Source organism: Dreissena polymorpha, chromosome 4 (assembly GCF_020536995.1).
Source record: "Dreissena polymorpha isolate Duluth1 chromosome 4, UMN_Dpol_1.0, whole genome shotgun sequence".
Classification (NCBI taxonomy): domain Eukaryota; kingdom Metazoa; phylum Mollusca; class Bivalvia; order Myida; family Dreissenidae; genus Dreissena; species Dreissena polymorpha.
In genome coordinates, this window is record NC_068358.1 from 43507122 (window position 1) to 43529020 (window position 21899).

Sequence of the window (21899 nt, forward strand, 5' to 3'; positions counted from 1 at the left end):
AGTCCAATAAACAAAATGTTATCCTTACCACTGTCCAGACAATAACTCAGTGATGGTTTTTCAAATAACTTGTTTGACATGATAACATGCAAGAAGGGAGCCGCTAGGTTCTAGATTATGGTCATACCTTGTGGTCAAATGTCCAATATAAGAAATCAAATCCTTGCACTTTTCTTGGACAAACATGGATTTTCAAATTACTTAAGCAAAAGTGATCAACATGATTGATAAAGTCATCTGTTGTAAGACCTAGGCTTCTAGGTCTGAGGTGAAGATCATAATTCAAGGTCAAAGGGAAAATATAGGAAATTGATTATCACTTTGTCCAATGATTAGCTCGAAAAAGTTTTTGTTGATGGGCCTGTCATGTGAAAGTGGCACTCTTGTTAAATCATTTTTATTGTTTTATGGCATTGTAGACATTTGTGCACAAAAATGTGAATTACAAGACTGAGAACTGTCTCATTATCACATTGAATATGATTATTACACTGCATGCCATGGACTCAGTATGTTTTATGTTGTGCATAATGCACTTGAGTTTCAAACTGCTAGTAGCGAGATTCACCTTATATTAAAGCCTGAAAGGAAAGTTTTGATATTTTATGCATGCTGAGATTTACACATTGTTATCGCAAGTTATGTAAATTAGAAATTATTTAATTAAAACTTCTTTAATCCCATGTGACAAACAGAAACATTATGAATTGTGTTGAACTAACCTACCAAAGATGTTAACTTACCGAAGGCCAAATCAAATTGAAATCATGATCGTCAGAATTACTGCTTCAATTTTTTAGAATCTAATAGGTTATTGTTTTAATGTTAAAAAATTATCAAAATATTTTTTGAATCAGATCACTTTTACTTGCTTAAGGTGCCCTCACTGAGTATCATTATAATTTTGTGAGATTAATATTACTATGTATCCTTTAATGGATAAGATCATTGATCATTTACGGAAATGAATAGATCATGGGTTCTATAAAACATTATAAATGGAGATACAGTATGCAAAAATGTACAACGCAGATGATCATTTCAAAGATTAGGCCTTTAAACATCAAGCATCTCCAGCTGACAGAAAACAGGGATATCTTGAAGGTATGGTTATTGTATTTACAAATTAATTAAAATGTGACCAGCTACCTTGCCTTGTGGTCATTAATTTTATTAAACCCCTAATGCAATAATTTTAATGAATAATTATGTTATTACTTGGGATTGCTATTAATGTACAATTACTCAGCAATTACATAAGAAATGCACCACAAACAATCATGCCCAAGAATATACTTAACTGAAAATCACATTATTAGTTGTTCTCTAACAAGAAAGTCTTATCAACAAGACTAAAAACTAATGTAGTACTAGTTAGGTTTAAAAAATCAATGTTGAAATACATAAGTAAATTCTTAAACAACAAGTTATGTTATTGAGGATGCAATACTTTATAGGCTAAAGGAAAAACAACTGTACATCTTTAGTGGATTGCTTGTTGACTTTGAATTTTGTGGTCTCACAGTTCAAAGAGCAATCATGAACTGTTTAGAATTTGAATACATTGCCTAACATGCAAGAAATTATGACACATTGCAATGCTACATTTGCACAATAGATTATCACTTGGACGACTGATACCTGAGGCCCATATACCAATGCCTTGGTGAGCTGTTAATTGACATAAGCAGAGGCAATCTCCACGCAGAGTTGTCGTTCCTTGCTCTCACATACAACTCTGCGAAAGGCTCGGCACGCCATTTTGTCTATAAAATAGCTAAAACCGAACAAACGCATTCAATGTATATTTGATTGTATATTTAAGATCGCATGCATTAAATTAAGAAATATGACTTTTAAATGTACGATAAATCGTGCAAATACTTGCGTGTTTTAATGCATCTCTTTGGAACTATTTTATTGCCCATTTACGCAGATGGAATCATTCCACGCACTTTACATATGTAAATAATTGAACATAATGTTTATTGAGTGACGTTAGGAATTGCTTCGACGTGTGTATGTATGTTGGTTTCTTAACAACAAAAAACCATATCAATTTTATAATAATGAATTAAGACTGATATAAGATTTCATGGTATGAGATGGTTTTCTTTAATGCAGTGAATGCATGCAATGTAACCGTCGTGCAAGAGATTGTTTAGTATACTGTAACCTCAATGATGAACGCTTGGTATGATCATGACATGAATGAGACGCTTTCATAACAATAGTCCGTTCTGAGCCCAACACAGAGGTGAATGTAATGTAACCGTCGTGCAAGAGATTGAAGCAGAGTGATAGTCAAGATGGCGAGGTCCACGCCGAGACAGTAATTTTCGCCGTTTTATACCCTTTATTACTCTTGTTTAATTTTAAGACGATGCTCACTTTCCAGCTATATCAGTAAGAAAGTGATAAGCGTTGGTTCCGTATTTAAATTCGATTTATAAATCGACTTTACTCCCAGCAAATTTTCTTAGTGGAGCCCTAATAAGGTCATCCAGCTATGAAATTTCGCACTGAGTAAAGTCGAAATATAGAGCGAATATTACAATGAAATAAACACCAGTAACCTTCTTGCTTATATGGCTGGAAAGAGGGCAGAATTTAAAATATTGAACAATTAATAAAGGGTATAAAACAGCGAAAAATACCAGTCTCGGAATGGACGTCGCCATCTTGATAATCATGTGATTACCGACTCTGATAAGGGTCTTGATGCTTAAACATGGAGCAAACAGTTTATACAGAAAAAGAGAACATAAAACATGTTCTTTTTATTTGGCAAAGAATTGTTCTTAATTGATGTTTCTAATTAAACTATAAACGATCCTTTGAAGACGAAAATGCGTAATCCCATGCACAACTACACCTGCTTACCACTATTTGACCACATATGCTTCCTGAGCTTTGTTCGACACACTAAATTGGCTTTAACTCCTATAAAACTATAAAATAATTATTTTAAAGATTGTTGGTTGTAAAAATAACATAATTATTAGAGACAATAAAAGTGAAAATTGAAAAAATGTCAGTTATAAAAAAATCTCATTCACTTGCTTCCTCAATTTATTTCTAGAAAAATTCAGATGACCAATATTTCAATTTGGTTTAGCCTAACAAGAATTAAACTATTCTCTGATTTAAGTTTTGTTAGAATTCTTGATCTATATGTGTATTTTTTGTGTTTTGTGAAAATAACGCTATATATTGTGTTGCATCTGTCCACTGATAAGGAGGTTCATAGACCATTGGTTTCTGTACATTATCTACTGTATGCTAGGTCCTACAATCATTAACATTAGCAATTATTCGTGTAAAAAGAGATGCTTATCTTTTTTGAGGTCACCATGTCGAAGGTCAAGCTCAGAGCTGCTTGTAAACGAAAATTGTTTCAGCATTGTATTTCAACAATGCTTTGACCTACAATCATGCAAATTGATATATTGGTTACTTGATTGAAAGGAAAGACAAGTAATGCTTTTGAGTTTAAAGGTCAAAACAGAAAGACTTGTGACAGGAAATTTGTTTTGGTACTTAATCTTGAAGAATCTTTTACCCATAATCATGGGATTTGTTAAAGTGGTAAAAAAAATATAGCATGAGCTTGAATCAATACATTGGGGCATGACATCTCCCAGCTTCCTCCTGCGATCTTCTCAATTTGTATTCTGGTTATTAAGAAGGATAGGAAGATGCCTGTTGATTTCTTTCTCAACAGGTCAAAGGTCAAGGTTTTTGTCACATTTGTTTCTATGCATTACTTTGAGAATTCTTTAACCTATGATCATGCATATTGGAATGTGGTTACTTGAGTAGGAAGATGCTTATCAAGTTTGAGGTCATCTGATCAAAAGTCAAGGTTTCACAGGCTTGTATAATAAAATTAGTTACAAGATCTAGAGATCTAGAGAAAGCTGTGACCTATAATCTTAATTGGTATGCTGGTTACTTGAAAGGAAAGAAAGATGTCTTGTGATTTTGAGGTCAACAGGTCAAACATCAAAGTCACATGGGCTTAATATATGACAATTGTTTTCACTGACTATCTAGAGAATGCACACTTATATTTCTAAGGATCATATAAATGAGTATTCTTGTTAGTCTTGACAAAGTATGACCCTTAATGATTGTCTAATCATGAGATCAAAGGTCAAGGTTGCAGGAATTATTTTGCTGTTGGTGGGCATACATGTTGTGCATACATCTGTTTTTAAATTAATAAGCTAACAGTTTTTTTGTTAACTTTCTGCACAGTAACCTCTGAGTATTTAATTAGTTTAATTTTTAATATCATAAAAACCATAATTTAATATTTCTTGTTATACATAGTACATAGAATTTAGCATTGTATCAGCACTAATTATTGTAAATAACTAACTGTTATTTTGTTTTGTGTTTTTACAACAGCAAGGAATAACTGGCCAAGGCTCCCTTTTTTGATTGTAAAAAGTTCCAGTTCTTCTGAATTGTACCCCAGTACTAGGGTACAAAGACAAGCCCTTGGTCTAAAACAAACTGTTACAGTACATGATGGTCATGTCGAGTACAGTCAGTCTATTGATTATTCTCGCACACATATGTTGCCCTACCAATCATGCAAACATAACCTTATGTCCAAACCAGTGTCCTTTTATAACAGAGGAAACAAACTCATACAAGCATTCTCAGCATCCAGTAGTAGCAAACCAGCGTTGGCATCAACACAATCCATCAATTCAAACATTGAACAGACAAGAACCAAGGACAGTTTAAAACAATTCAATTCGGCTAAGTTCCCTAAAATACCCCCAAGTATGTCCCCTGTTAAGCTAAGTGCCCAGATGATGCCACGCCAGTCCGTCTTGTCATTGAGGGACTTGGTACAAAATAAAGATGAAAACATTGAATCAGGTTATTATACATTGTGTTGGAGGTCTTGTGACGTCTTTGTGTAATGAACTGAGATGGTTTGGCCAAACATTCTGAATGTTAAGTCTCATATAAGCTATTGGTCTTTAATGCCAAGTATACAGTTGTATTTATGTAATTTTGGAACATATTTCTTTCAAATTATAAGCAGGGAATAAGATATGATTGAAATTTCCAATAAATATTAGTTGCAGAAAGTGCTTGCATTTTTCATTATTTACATTTTAAAATACACAAATGCTACACAAGATTTCTAATGTGCAACTAATTCTAACAAAAAGAAGCCTTGCATGGATTAAGACAAATTTGAAAATTAAGAAAACAACAATCTCAGTTTATTTGTTTGTAATGATTGTGTACTTAATAATATACATGTATTGCAAATGTGTTCTTTTCTAAACATAGATGTTCTTCTCTTGATAATACTTTTCTAATTATGGTTTCTTTTTACATGTGTCTTTACTTTTTCTTTTTGTATACTATCCATTTATTTGTGATTTATAATACAACCCAGGTTTTTTTGTCAAGCCCACTTGCAGAAAACTCTTTACCTGTCACAAGGGTTCAGTTTATAATGCATGCATGCACAAGTGCATGCTTGCATGTGTGTTCAGGGTTAAACCTTGTGAACACTAGACATCATATTTGTAGTCCAATCTACTTAAAACTGTTCGTAGAACAATTTATCTAATAATAGATGGGCCGAGTTTGAAAATGGTTTTGTTTCTGTGCACACTTAAGGAGTCCACTCTATATAAAAATTTATCAGAACATTTGTTGTTGAAAATGGTTTTGGTTCGTCCATACATAGCCGCCAAAGGCTGGGGTAGTTCTCCTTGTATGGCTCTAGTGGAGGTTTGTTAAAACATCATATTTTTACTCCAATCTTCCTGAAACTAGGTCTAAGCATTTTTCCTATTGATATTCTGACCTTATTCAAAACTAGGTCATGTGAGGTTATGACCTAGTTTTGAGTTGTGAAAATCACACCTACTATGTGTGTCATTGAGACCCTATTTTTTATCCTGGTCTCTTGAAGAAAATTGCTCAGATGGTTAATCTTGACAATAGCTAGGCTGAGTTCATGTATGGGTCACTTGAATCCAAAAACTAGGTCACCTGTTCAAATTTTACAAAAACCTTGTGACAACTAAAGAGTCCACATGTATGACTCAATATTGATGAAATGTTAATACCTAGGCCAAGTCATGTGTGTCCAAAAAACTAGGTCACTAGGTCCAAATCAGATTATTGGTTTACCTCTAACTCAGGTGACCGATTCAGGGCCATTGTAGCCCTCTTGTTGTTAAAATATATTGAAACGTTATCTTCATTAACACAGTTTTGGAGTATTGTAAACTTTAACACAGAGAAATAATGTGTATTATGACAAAGTCCATTGTAAACATCCTAGATTATTTCACTGTTGCACTTCAAATTAGTTTATGCATAGTCAAACACAAAAAAACAATTATTACCCTATTGTTAAATGTAAATCACCAGATTCTGTTGCCCAAAATGATGTAAGCTCCAAAACAGTGTTTTGCAAGTTTCTATAAGGACATTTTACACTATGTGACTGCAAGTGATGATTTGCTTGTAGAAGCCTCTGCAAATCACTCAGACACAATTGTTACACAGGAGGTAAAGCCCAATGACATTCATGTCAAGGTGAAAACAGGTAATTGTGACTGCATTTACCTGAATCCAAACTCTTGGACAGTATCCGCTAGTCAGATGTGTAGATTTGCCCAAATCTTTGTGAGTAATCAGTACTTATGAATGTTTTTAAAAAGGTCAATACTGTACACGAAATGCTCAGATTTGTGTTTGTGAGGCTAATTGGTAGAAATGCATGACTAGTTGCTTTATCTTGCCGCTATTTGGCAGTCACGGATGCATGTTTTCTTTTTCATCCTTCTTTGTGTTCTTTCAGAGTTATTGTTTGTCTGAAAAAGAACATTTTACTGTACCTTTCATGTTTGTACTCCAGTGTTTTTTTTTCACTTATAGGGGAATGGTGGCAAGGCCCGTCCAAAGGGGAAAAAATGCGTTGTTTTTTAGGAAAAGGGGAAATTAAAAATTCACTTGTTTATATGTAATGATATTTATTATATAAATACACATGTTTATATGAATTTAATATTAACAGCTGGATGTCTTTGTCTTTTTTCTTAAAATTAAAATATAAATCAATAATTTTTTCAACATTAGTTTCAGACAGTTCAGCCTTCATGCACAGTCTCAGTTTTCTTAGCCATTTTGAGTCTAATTGGGATCTCTTAAAATGATAAAATGGCAAATTTGAGCATTTTTTATCAATAAAATGGACCAAATTGGAATGATTTTATCAACAAATATTGACACAATATAGATACATCAGGCCTTTTCCTGGCCATTTTGGGAGATAAATGCAATTAATGTGAAGAGTCCACTGATTTGGGAAAAACTATTTAATATAACTCTTTATAATAATTCAAAATAATATAAATTAAAGTTATATACTTTGTTAGTTGTTTATGAAATAAATTTGAGATATATTTATCATGATTATGACACAGTTCTTTCTAAAAAAAATAAATATATATATATATTTTTTTAAACTTCTTGAGGAGATTTTTTTTACAAAATGGGGGAAAAATATATATTCTTTTTTTAGGGGAATGGGGCCGAATATCGGCCCCGATATTGCCATAAAAAAACACACTGTACTCTCATTTCAAATAGCTTCCTAATAAAGCAATGACTGTATAAACTTATTGAGATCTGGCAGTATAGTTCACATGACTTAGATTTTCCTTGAATAGACATATGCAACTTATTAGAGTAGAGAAACACAGAGCATTACAAGGATTTGTTTTAATATGTGTGTGTTTTAAATAAAAATTTGATTACATTTTTTACCATCAAAACAATAGTAATTGGAATAAAACAAGATAATTGGCAGAAAAACCGAAAACACATGAAATTAAAAAGTTTGCATTCACCTGGCCTCCTCACAGCTGGGACCTCTAACAGCAAAATCTTCTTGCTTCAACTAGACCACCTTAACTTTCAACACTAATAGTGTGCTTCAAACGCTATGTTTCTAATACATACATTTTCCAAATTATTAACTTGAATGAAATTATTTATTATTTTCTTTAATGGATTATATTTTATGAATGAACTGATATTTTAAACATTTGTAACAGTCAGGAGTGGTGTTTGTTTGTTTGAAAATAATTTACACATTCTTTATTGAATTTCTTAAACTTTTATTTTGTAATGGTTATTTTGCCAATCAGTGAACAAGTCCCATTTAAATATTTCTCATTATTTAAACCTTACCACCAACAAATTGTATGCCAACAAACCAATATTGCAATATTCCTGTTACTGATTGAACCATTGAAATGTTTAGCTGTGCTGTGTCATCAGTGAAAATAGGCAAGTTGCTAAATAAGGGAAAGCTCTGCCCTCTTAGTTTTCTGACAACAACCGCTTATTCAGTTACTCAGTGACTCTATTTTGTCCACCATGTGGCAACATTAAATTGTATTTGATTAGTTAGTCTGTTAGTTTGATAGACAGCGGGCAAGTGTTAAATTGCTTTCTTGTAAAATAACCAATTCAAGCACTTTTACTGCATGTCATGTCCATTAAAAATAAATACAGCTTGCTTTGGGGTTTTTTTTTATACAAAAAAAGCAATTGTCCACTCACCAGCTGTCATTCAAACTAAGGGACTTACCAATTTAGTGCTTTTTATTGAATTATTAATAATTATGTATTGGAGTAATTCAATTTTTTTTAAGCTGTGTTTCAATGCAGCTTAATACCTGTTGTTTTTATACATTTTTATGAGTAAATGTATGTTCATGTATTATTGCATCAGTTAAATTTATTTTACTTGAAAACTGAATTTGTATGCTCCCCAAAACTTTTTCGGGGAGCATATAGTTGCCAGTTTGTCTTTCCTTCCTTCCTTCCGTCACACTTTTGTTTTAGTTTCTCATAGCGCCTTCAATATTTAACGATCTTTTACATATTTGACATGTTCAGTAGTACCTTGCATGAACCTCTACCTTTTAATGAGGTTTAAGGTCACTGGGGTCAAGGTCACCGAGGCTATTAAGAGATTTTTTTAGGTGGTTATTGCCCTTTGATAATTTATATGACCATCTAAAGAATTTGATGTTTCTGTGATAGATCACAGGAACTTATTATCCGAAGTTTATAAAACCATGCAGTATCCTTCATGGTGGGCATACATAAATATGTCATATTGTTCCACTCCAGTGAGTTTTCAAGGAGTTATGGCCCCTTGAATAATAATTAGTTTTCACACAATTAACACAAAGATTGACAAAGCCCATCATCGGGGAGTATCCATCAGTTTCACTGATATTCTTGTTGTATGGATGTTTGAAACATCTCTTAGAAATGAAACTGTATACATGCATACTGAACACAGGTATAAAGTAATGTGAAAATGATAAAAACACAATCATTTCTAATTCAAAAGCAATGTTTGTTATTCCGAAGGTATTGACCTAACAAGCATACACAAATTACATGAAATTAACAGTTTTGTGTGAGAAAAAAAAAAGATGTCCTTCAAATTTTCGGTTCATATTACAACTTAAAATGATAGAATGTTTATATTTATTGTTCACTTTTTCAGTTGTCAAATCCAGTGTGCGTATTATTTGCAACTCATTTAGTTTAGTTGTTTAATATTGATGCCATGAAACTGTATATAGACAATCATTGCGTAGAAAGTTAATAATATCTGTTTATATCCAATTCTTCCGGCAACAAGAAGAGGGGAGTACACTGGATTGACTCTGGACGTCTGTCTGTCCTTAGTTATATACTTGTCAGATAAATTACTCTTACCATTTGTTAACATACAACATTTAGACATGCATGCATTCTTTCTTTCGATATGAACTGAAGCATGTGCAAATGTATTATTTTGTATGAAAAACTGCTAAACTGTAAAGTTAATCCTCTCTACAGCATATTACACGAGTAATTCAACCTGCTACATATTATGATATGCCAGATTTTTCATATCTTCCTTGATGAATTCTAGTTGATATTAATCATGACTTATATGAAATAATAATAAATACAAGCAATATGATAAAGAAAAGAAATATAAATACAAGCATTAATTTGTTTTTATAGTATTAATGGTGCATAGTTTCAGGGTTTTTTGTAATCTACATTATTATGATTTCTTTGAAACTGATAAATATGTGTGAATGATAATTAATACTTTCACTTACACACTCTGGGTAATAATGGCTACAAACATTGTTTGCCTCAGGCTAATATTATATATGGAATAAATAGAATAACAATTATTATAATAGCGTCAAAATAATCCCAATAACTATTAAGAACCAACCTGTCCTTGATTGACTATTGACTCTGTGTATTGGTTTCTGTCTGCAGACAGCATGCAGGACCTTGATCGGGAGCCCATAGACAAGACGTGGACCAAGTTCCGCAACATCAACTACCACTCGGACAAGCAGCTGGTGCGGTTGGTGGAGGGGGTCAAGGAGAGAGAGATGTTCTTCAAGCCGCCCATCAACCGCTGCATGCTCACCTTTGAGGAGGATGAGCTGGAGGAGAACTACCGCGACCACTACATGGAGGACCAGCACAATCAGCAGACCATCTCCGCACCAAAGTACCACTCCTTCCTAGAGATATTTGTCTCCTTCTTTGTGTTTGCAATCATCTCTGCATTCTGCTTTCTTGTGTTTGACAGGCAGCTGCCCTGGATTGTTTTCTTTTGCATATCATTTGTACTGGAGATTCTAAACATTGTTCGCAGTGTGTTGACTATCAAGTATGCTGAGAACCGAGAGGGCAGCAAGTGGATAAAGATGATCAACATCACGTCTGCCTGGTACTTCAGGAACATCCTGGGCGTTGTGTCCGCAAGCATTCCAATGGCTGGGGTGTTCAGTAACTTTTCATGTCAGCTCATGGATAACACCCAGTGGTGTGATCGCTTCTTCTGCTTCTGCATTGTCGTCTCACTTCTCCATTACACCAACTTTACAACTCTTAGCTCCTGGATGAAGTCCATTTTTGCGCTTCTCGCTGGTGCCACATTAATTGTACTGATTGCGGTAATCAAGTGCTCCCCTGATGTGGCAGACAATCTGGACAACGTTACAACTGTTTCTCCATCTGTTATGACTACTTTAGTTTACGTGAACAGCACATTCATTAACAAGACTGAACTGACTTTGCTGGTGTTGCCTGATCAAGATAAGAACTATGTACCGTTATTTGCTGGCTTCTCCATACTTCATATTGAGATCATACTGGACATGATTCTACTGATAGTGTTGATCACTTTCCTGAACTACGAGTCTGAAACGAGCTACCGTCACAATTACTATGGAGACTCTCAGGCCTGGAAGTACAAGCAGATCATGCAGGAGCACAAGGATCAGGCAGACTGGCTGCTCCACAACATCCTCCCTCCACATGTGTCGGAAATAGTCAGGCAGACCTCTAAGTACTCTAAGAATCACAAGGATGTTGGTGTGATTTTTGCCGCCATTGTAAACTTCAATGACATTTACGATGAGTCATACGAGGGTGGTCGTGAGTTTTTACGTGTACTGAATGAGCTTGTGAGTGATTACGAGGACTTGCTAGACAGGCCGGAGTTTAAAGACGTCGAGAAGATCAAGACAATCAGCAGCACGTTCATGGCAGCATCAGGGCTGAACGAGATCTCGCGGGCCCAAAATCAGCACCCACATGCCCACCTGTACGCCCTCATGATGTTCTGTGTGGAGCTGCATGATGCAATCAGACGCTTCAATGACAGCATCTTCAATTTTGACTTCATCCTCAACATCGGGTACAATTACGGTGAGGTGACAGCTGGAGTTATTGGTACCACAAAGCTGCTGTACGACATCTGGGGCGACACTGTGAACATCTCCAGTCGCATGTACTCTACAGGCGTGGCCGGACGCACACAAGTGCCTGAATCTACTGCGAACAAGCTGGGAGACAAGATGGACTTTGAGTACCGAGACGAGATCAGTGTGAAGGGCAAGGGCATGATGAAGACATACCTCTTCAAGGGTGTGAAGCCAGGTGCTCACTGGGAGTAGGGTTTGTAGAATTAGTAGCCATATTCTGTATTAGAAAACCATGAGAAAATTATATATCTTTGTATTGGTTCTACATTCTTTGTAGCTCAGGCTTATACAGATGTAGATTTGTGTTTAGCTCACCTGAGCAGGAAGTGCTCCTGGTGAGCTATTGTGATCATTCTGTGTCCTTTCATCATGCATCCTCTGTTGTCAACATTTATTTCGTAACCACCCATCCTTTGTATGCACACATGTAGTTACAATTAATTTTTAGATGATCATAGAGAAAGAATTTTGGGCTGTGACTACTTTGGGCAGAGTTATGGTCCTTTGTCTGTTTTTCCAACATATAATACAGAGTTTCAACTCCTTTTTTATGACTGAGTGGATCTCGCTCACACATGAATGTCCTTAATGTGGTGATGATTGAAAAGAAACGTAAATTGGTTACAATTTTGGCAGAATTAAAGCCTTTTGTCTGTAATTCCACTATTTATTTAGTTCTTAACTTCTTTGTTTGTAATTCCCCTATAACTACCTGATAAATCTCAATGAAAGTTATGAAATCTTAATAACCTTGGATGTGAAGATAATTGTGAAGAAAGGAATTTTAGTTGTACAAATGTCTGCCATAATTATGACCCTTGGTTTTTTTTTCACCTTAGAATATATTTTGACCTTGTGTCTTTTTTCCACTAAAGAGTATATAATCTTAGCTTTTTGTTAAACTTTTCTTAAACAATAAGGTGGATCTCTCTCAAACTTTCACAATTGATCAACCTTTATATGGAACAGAATTGTGTTTGTTCAATGCCTGTAACTCTGCTTGGAGGATTTTGATGAAAATTTCACAGCCGAATGTGAAGAGGACAATATCAAGGCAATGTTTAAATCTGGGTCAAGTAGGGTCCACTGCTAGCTCAAGTCTTCAACAATTGGTGTATTGTTAGGCCAGATGAGTGCTTTAGGACCATCATGGCCTTCTTCTGTCTTTATTTAGTGTATATTTTACCTTGTGTCAATCTTTTGAAAACTGATGAATTTTTCTAATGTACATATCAAATTAAGTATATGGTAAAAAAAAATCAACAATGTTGTTAAGAGTTTTAGTTTGGTTTTGTCTTTTATTGAATAAAGAAACAAACAATATTTGTTACACATGACAGTTTTCATGTTTTCTTCTTCATTCCGCTATGATATTTCTGAAATATTTTTGAAAACAGCAAAAAAAAACACAAAACACAAAAAAATATGCAGCTACTGGTTACTCCATTATGTTGTTATTACACAAAAACAAAAGTAAATTATTTTTCAATACAAATGTGACACTGTGTGCTTGTTTTGGAGAAAAGATCTCGGAATGACTGCCTTTATTTGATCTACTTTTTTCTAAAAAATGTTACATTGTCAAAAATACGTTCTTACCATACAATTTTACTTGATCTCTGAGTTTGAAAGCAATCAAGAACATGTATACTAAATTTGTGCAGTTTGTTGTATGCCTGCTAATGTATTCTTTTGACTTTATCACACTTGTAAGGCTTGCATTTAGGAAGGTCTGGAAATTATTTACTCTCAAGATTTCACACTGAAATGGAGCGTATATATTTGCTAACTAAAAAATGGACCTTTCATGTCTGACATGGCCTTGGCGTAAAATATAGAAGTTTTGATTGAGGCCTTCTGTTTGCCAGCCATGCACACCTTTTGGCAGACTGCTCCATGTGTCAAGGCATATGCAAGTGTCAGATTGTTTCATTGTGTGTCTTACCTTTGCTGGGATACGAGGGGAATGTTTCATGATCCCACATAGTTGGAGGCTTTAAGCATTGCACTTGTCTGTTCACATGTTTGTATGTCCATCTGTTGGTACATATATCCAGAAGCTTTTGTTTTAAATTCAACCATCCATGTTTAATGATTTTAATGTGTACATAATCGTAAAGAAATAACTTTGCTGCAATAATTTTTGGCAGAATTATGGTCCTTTGTCTGTTTTACCAACTAAGGATATTTTGTCACTGGAAGCCTGTGTTTTTAACTCCTTTCTACTAGGTGGATCTTGCTCAAACTTTCACAGCTGAATAACTTTAACATGTAGATAATACAGAAAGCAGTTTTGGCTGCAACAAGGTTTTGCATAAATATGGCCCTATGTCTGGTTTTCCACTACAGAATATATTTTCCTAAAATGTTTTCTTTTCAATTTGTCTTTATTGACTTGGAAAATTGCACTCAAACTTTCACATCTTAATACACTACATACATAGCATGATCTTTAAGTGAGGAATTAAGGCTAATTCCAGTTTTAGCAGAATTTAGGCCCTTTATCTTTTTGTCAAATGTAGAATATATAGTTGATTTGTCTGTGTCCAATCATGTGTAATGGGGGCATAAATGTATGAAACTAATTTCTAGTATTCACTCATTCTGTCTTCAGCCTTTGCATGTTTCTGTCATTACATGTATAAATTCAGAAAACAGTCAGTTTTTGCAGACAAAACACATTAGTGACATTGCCATTTTATTTTTATGCCCCCTTCGAAGAAGAGGGGGTATATTGTTTGCACATGTCCGTCGGTCTGTCCAACAGATGGTTTCCGGATGATTACTAAGAACGCTTAGGCCTAGGATCATGAAACTTCATAGGTACATTGATCATGACTGTCAGATGACCCCTATTGATTTTCAGGTCACTAGGTCACTAGGTCAAAGGTCAAGGTCACAGTGACTCGAAATAGTAAAATGGTTTCCGGATGATAACTCAAGAATGCTTACGCCTAGGATCATGAAACTTCATAGGAACATTGATCATGACTGGCAGATGACCCATATTGATTTTCAGGTCACTAGGTCAAAGGTCAAGGTCACAGTGACAAAAAACATATTCACACAATGGCTGCCACTACAACTGACAGCCCATATGGGGGGCATGCATGTTTTACAAACAGCCCTTGTTCATTATTTATCTTGTTGTTGTTGTCTTGATATTATTTAAATAACATATAAAAGATCAGTCAGCATGTATGCAGAGAAAGCTTTCATTTGACATTATATTTTGTTTTGGTATTTAAAGGTGAGGTTTGTCAAAAGCACTGGATCATTTATGGCCCCTGAATGTGTCAGGAAAGGATAGTAAAAATGCTGCCTTACAATCAACCAGCTATATGGTTGTTTGATAAGTGTCTTCTTGTGTTCTTATGTCCCAAATTTAGTTTCTGTCTAGTTAATGGCTTTGTATTTTATGTTAAGGTTTGTATTGCATTTTCGTTAGTGTATGTAGTATTTTACTCACAAATAGTGAGTATTGTTCCATTAAATGATTTATATATATTTATCAACTAATGTAGTGTTTTGGTGGTTGTACTATAACATTGTTGTACGTGTATATATTCATTAAGACATTTAGTATGGCATTAACACATGCGCATTTTCTCAAATAATCATGAATTAATTTATGTTCTCTGTTCCTGTGCAAGGATATTTAATTAATATGTTACTTAAGCTGTGAAAATCAGGAACAAGTAATGTTTTTATGCCCCCCACTATAGTAGTGGGGGACATATTGTTTTTGCCCTGTCTGTTGGTTGGTCTGTTGGTTGGTTGGTTGTTTAACATTTTGCAATAACTTTTGCTATATTGAATATAGCAACTTGATATTTGGCATGCATGTGACTCTCATGGAGCTGCACATTTTGAGTGGTGAAAGGTCAAGGTCAAGGTCATCCTTCAAGGTCAGAGGTCAAATATATGTGGCCAAAATCGCTCATTTTATGAATAGTTTTGCAATATTGAAGATAGCAACTTGATATTTGGCATGCATGTGTATATCATGGAGCTGCACATTTTGAGTGGTGAAAGGTCAAGGTCAAGGTCATCATTCAAGGTCAGAGGTCAAATATATGTGGCCCAAATCGCTTATTTTATGCATACTTTTGAAATATTGAAGATAGCAATTTGATATTTGGCATGCATGTGTATCTCATGGAGCTGCACAATTTGAGTGGTGAAAGGTCAAGGTCATCCTTCAAGGTCAGAAGTCAAATATATATGGCCCAAATCGCTTATTTTATGAATACTTTTGCAATATTGAAGATAGCAATTTGATATTTGGCATGCATGTGTATCTCATGGAGCTGCACATTTTGAGTGGTGAAGGGTCAAGGTCATCCTTCAAGGTCAAACGTCATATAGGGGGACATTGTGTTTCACAAACGATCTTGTTGATGTTTTAATGCAGTTCAACTGTTATGATGGTAAGAACCACGCTGATATATTTTAGCTCACTTAAGCATGAAGTTCATGGTCAGGTATTGTGATCACAGTGTTACCTTAAGTGTTGTGGGTTGTCAATGTTAAGCTTGTTACCATGTTAGAGGCCACATTTTTAATACATTCTTAAATTGAAACATGGTAAAAATGTTAATCTGGAAAATATCAATGTCCAAACCTAAGGTCACCAGGTCAAATCTTAGAAAAATCTTGTTACTACTTTCGAGACAGCATTTATGACTCAATATTGATTAAAAATTTTCATCATAATTACTTGACAATATTGAGGACAAGTTCAAAATCTGGGCCACATTTGTCCCAAAAAAACGTCACAAGGTCAAAAACGTGTTACTACTGTAGGGGCAGCATTTATGTTTCTAAGAATGTTTTTTTTGGACATTATGTTGGTAAAGTTTGAATTTGGGTGCAGAGGGGTCAAAACATACATTGCCATGTGAAGTCTTCACTTATTGGTGTCTGTGATGTCAGGTGAGCGTTTGAGGGCCATCATCCTCTTAATAATTATATATTGCACAACATTATATTTGGGCTTGTCTGTATTTTTATGCCCCCCTTCGAAGAAGAGGGGATATATTTATTATACTTTTTCTTACAATTATTAAAAAATTTGTATTTATGGTTTTATTTGTGTATGTTACATGTTTTGCATTTGTCTTAGATGACAGTGTGCATCCTATGTTTCATGAAGTATAGTGTTTGTAACCTTATGTTTAACTTTTTATTTGTTGTAGAAGACAATCTGTAACCTTATGATTCACATTTTTATACCCGCCGAAATAAATTTCGGAGGGGATATAGTAATTGGTCCTGTCCGTCTGGCTGAAACTTTGTCTGGAGCATAACTCCAAATTATTCAATGGATGTACTTTAAACTTTAGAATATAAACAGATGGCAACTAGGAGAAGTGCAGTGACCAAGAACCATAACTCTATCTACCTTAGTTTTTGAATTATCTCCCCTTTTATATAACTTTAAAGTAAATTTTTGTCCGGAGCATAACTCTAAATATACTAAAGGGATTTACTTGAAACTTGAACTATAAACAGATGGCAACTAAGAGAAGTGCAGTGACCAAGAACCACAACTCTATCTACCTTAGTTTTTTAATTATCTCCCCTATTATATAATTTTAAAGTAAATTTTCGTCCGGAGAATAACTCTAGATCTACCGAAGGGATTTACTTGAAACTTGAAATATAAACAGATGGCAACTAGGAGAAGTGCAGTGACCAAGAACCACAACTCTATCTACCTTAGTTTTTGAATTATCTCCCCTTTTATTTAATTTTAAAGAAAATTTTTGTCCGGAGCATTACTCTAAATCTACTGAAGGGATTTACTTGAAACTTGAAATATAAACAGATGGCAACTAGGAGAAGTGCAGTGACCAAGAACCACAACTCTATCTACCTTAGTTTTTGAATTATCTCCCCTTATATATAATTTTAAAGTAAATTTTTGTTCGGAGCATAACTCTAAATCTACTGAAGGGATTTACTTGAAACTTGAAATATAAACAGATGGCAAGTAGGAAAAGTGCAGTAACTAAGAACCATAAGTCTATCTACCTTAGTTTTTGAATTATCTCCCCTTTTATATAACTTTAAAGTACATTTTTGTCCGGAGCATAACTCTAAATCTACTATAGGGAGTTACTTGAAACTTGAAATATAAACATTTGGCAACTAGGAGAAGTGCAGTGACCAAGAACCATAACTCTATCTACCTTAGTTTTTGAATTATCTCCCCTTTTATATAATTTTAAAGTAAATTTTTGTCCGGAGCATAACTCTTAATCTACTGAAGGGATTTACTTGAAACTTAAACAGATGGCAAGTAGGAGAAGTGCAGTGACTAAGAACCATAACTCTATCTGCCTTAGTGTTTGAATTATATCCCTTTATTTCATTTCAAAGTAAATTTTTTTCCGTAGCATAATGAATTATCTCCCTTTATTTGTTTTTACAAATATTATTCTACTCTCTAAAACAAATGTTGTCATACAAGCAAACACATTTCGGCGGGGATTTGGCACTACTGTGACAAGCTCTTGTATTTTTCGTAGATGGGCCAAAGTGCAGCTGATTAACATTGGCACACGAAATTAAGCAACTATCTTTGATCATTTTATACAAAGTAAAGACTTGTATAAAGTGTTATTAATACCATATAAATCAGTTGGTAGAGTGCTCAACTGTTAACCAGTGTTTGATAGCGAAGTCAATCTGTTGAACCTTGGTTGTGAGTTTGAATCTCAGTCCAAGCTCTGATTCAAATTAGGCAGGTTTCAGCTTAAGCCTTACCTCATGACTGATTTAAAGTAGGTCCTTTTTCAATGTAATCCTGTCCACATGACTGCTTTCAGGAGGGAAGTTTTCAGTGTAAGCCTGTCTACATGACTGATTCAAATAGGGCAGTTACAGTGTAAGCCTGGCCTCATATCTGATTCAAATAGGGCAGTTTTCAGTGTAAGCCTGTCTTCATGACTGTTTCAAATAGGGAAGTTTTTAGTGTAGGCCTGTCCACATTACTGATTCAAATAGGGCAGTTTCAGTGTAAGGCCAACCGCTACCTGATTCAAGTAATGCAGTTTTCAGTGTAAGCCCGGCCTTACAACATATTCATCTAGGGCACTTATCAGTTACTACCATATGTGTGTGCACTTAGTAATTGTAAACTAGTTAGATATAAAGCAAATCTCACCACTGTCTGCCTGGATATGACTGAAATACAAGTAAAAAAAAACATGCATGTTATTTTGTGTCTGAAACTTACCAATAATATGGTATTTCATTTTGATATGTATTTATTCTTATTTGTCACATAAAGAAGTATGCTATTATTATCCATTAGACCAGTGTTTAACATGTGAACAATATACTATTTTAAAGCTGGTGTTATATCTTAGTTAAGAGCTAAAAATATGTATTGATTTTAATAGTGAATATTTGTGACCCAGCAAGTAATCTGGACAATCCTGTTTTATGTTGAGTAGATCGAGTTTGCTAACTAAAATGCATTTTTAGCTCACCTGAACACAAGGTGCTCATGGTGAGCTTTTTGGATCACCTTTTGTCCGTTGTGCATCGTCCATCGTCAACATTTTGCCTTGTTAACACTCTATAGGCCACATTTTTTTGTCTGATCTTCATGAAACTTGGTTCAAAGATTTGTCCCAATGGTCAAGTTGGAAACTGGATCATGTGAGGTCAAAAACTAGGTCACTAGGTCAAATTAAAGAAAATGCTTGTTAACACTCTAGAAGTCACATTTATTGTCCAATCTTCATAAACTTGGTCATAACATTTGTCTGAGATCATTCGACAGTGTGTCGCGCAAAAGAATTACCTCGATGTCTCCAAGGTCAAGGTCACACTTTGAGTTCAAAGGTAAAAAATGACCATAAATGAGCTTGTCTGGGCCATAACTATGTCGTTCATGGCGAGATTTTAAAATCATTTGGCACATTTGTTCACCATCATTGGACGATGTGTCGCATGAAAGAATTACATTGATATCTCCAAGGTCAAGGTCACACTTTGAGTTCAAATGTCAAAAATGGCCATAAATGATCTTGTACGGGCCATAACTATGTCATTCATTGTGAGATTTTAAAATGAAAATGTACATTAATTTTGTTCACAGTCATTGGACAGCGTGTCTTGCGAAAGGATTCAAGAGTTCAAAGGTGAAAATGGCCATAAATGATAATAGAATAATAAGTCTTAAAAATCACCATAAATTAGCTTCTCATGTTTTGTGAAGACAGCATGCAAAATAGTCTGTGTCAATGCAGCATGTGGGGGTATACGTCACATCTGTGACAAAGTTCTAGTTTTGACCTCAACCTTCCCAGAAAAGTTTAGTTCCTTCGGGTCTCAAGTGAGCACCTTAGGGCCCATGGCCCTCTTGTTTTTAAATTTCCGAATATGGGCATCAATTCATCCATCTATCAAACTAATTGTTTTAATGAAACAAATATAAATTGGAAATAGACTTACATAAATTTTAGTTGTATTGATGTATCATGAGTATTTTATTTTGTTGCTCAATATCCGTTAATCCATTTAATATGATAATTATGTATATGATACTTTAATACTATTTTATTTTGTATAGGTAGGTTTTTGCATGTATATACACTGTTTTTGTGATAGTGTTTTTAAATAATTTTAATGTGTGTTTTTAACAACTTTACTTTTTAACAAAACTTTTAACATTCATAATTATGAGAATTGTGTGTGTAGTTTTTTAAGTCACCTTAGTACAGGAGGCTCATGTTGAGATTTTGTGATTGCCTTTTGTCAGTTGTGTGGTCCAGCATTTTGTTTTGAGATAGCTGGGAACATCATTGTTGCTGTGGGCAATGTGTGGGTTCAAGCATGAATTGGGGATGGGATAATAATTTGTTGTTTGCTGTTTTTAATTAATTATTAAACACTTTATTAAATAATTTTTTAGATAAATAAAAGCTTTTATATATTATTATCTCAAGCTGTTTTATTCTGTACATTTACATTTAAAGGTTTTTAGTCTTTTAATATATGCATTATTTTCATATGCTTTTAGTGAATATATAAGTTTTTGTATACCCATTTGTGTAGTGTTATGTCACAGTGTTTGGTGAGTTTAGAGTATTCAAATAAAGTTGATAAATGTGTTGATGTTCATGTGTTTTCTGTAATGTGAATGATCTCTACAATATTACAGCTTTTGGCCTTTACAAATGGTGATGATATCAATAGTAAGCTGTAACAGTTTCATTGCACACACTGTCAAAACAAGCAATTAAATTGTCTGTGCATTAGGTGCATTATTTCTTCATTTTTGTAACATTCAATATAAACAATAAGTTCTATAAATAAAAGAAAATAAGTAAGTTCATATATTGAAGTACAAAAGTAAGTGATTATACATTGACATACATGTTCAAACATTTGGATGCACTAATAGTATTCATTTACATGCAAGAAAGTATATGTACTTTAATACACACTACATTTAAATACAAGAAAGTGTCTATACATTGAGATACGTTATATATTGAAAAGCAAGAACATTTATTATGCTCCCCCAAAAAAATATTTTTTTGGGGGGAGCATATAGTCGCCGCTTCGTCTGTCCCTGGGTGTGTCCGTCCGTCCGTGCACAATATTTGTCCGGGCTATTTCTCAGCAATTATTGACCGGAATTCAATTAAACTTGGGAAGCTTCACTACCAAGAGGACATGTGCATATTATCAGCCTGTTCTGGTGGGATGATTTTTCACAGAGTTTTGGCCCTTTGAAATTTTCCATTAACTGTACATATAGTGCAATTCTTGTCCCCCCAACTATTAGACATTTCTTTTTATCTGAATATATAGTGCAATATTGTGACAAAAAAAACCTTTGGGGAGCATCACCCGTCTCCGACGGTTTCTTGTATATATTGAGGTTGGAAACGTTGGATTATGTAAGTAAGCACACATTGAAATACAAAAAAATAAACATCCATACATAAATTATAGAAAGTCAGTATCCATATTATACATGCACATATGACAGTATGTTCGTAAAAAATATTGGGG

The 21899-nt window shown here is 34.3% G+C and overlaps 1 protein-coding gene across 5 annotated transcripts in view; it reads left to right on the forward strand.

The window, feature by feature from the left end:
• LOC127879231 (adenylate cyclase type 9-like) overlaps positions 1–20988 on the forward strand; it is an 87485-nt gene extending 66497 nt beyond the window's left edge. For 2 of the 5 annotated variants that reach the window (XM_052425965.1, XM_052425964.1), the window contains exons 6-7: positions 6518–6595; positions 10360–20988. In XM_052425965.1, the coding sequence (XP_052281925.1) occupies positions 6518–6595; positions 10360–12053 (1772 nt within the window). In that variant the 3' untranslated portion in view covers positions 12054–20988. The remainder of the gene's footprint in view (positions 1–6517; positions 6596–10359) is intronic. The other 3 variants (XR_008048981.1, XM_052425967.1, XM_052425966.1) reach the window with 3 other exon arrangements.
• The last annotated feature ends 911 nt before the right edge of the window (positions 20989–21899 follow it).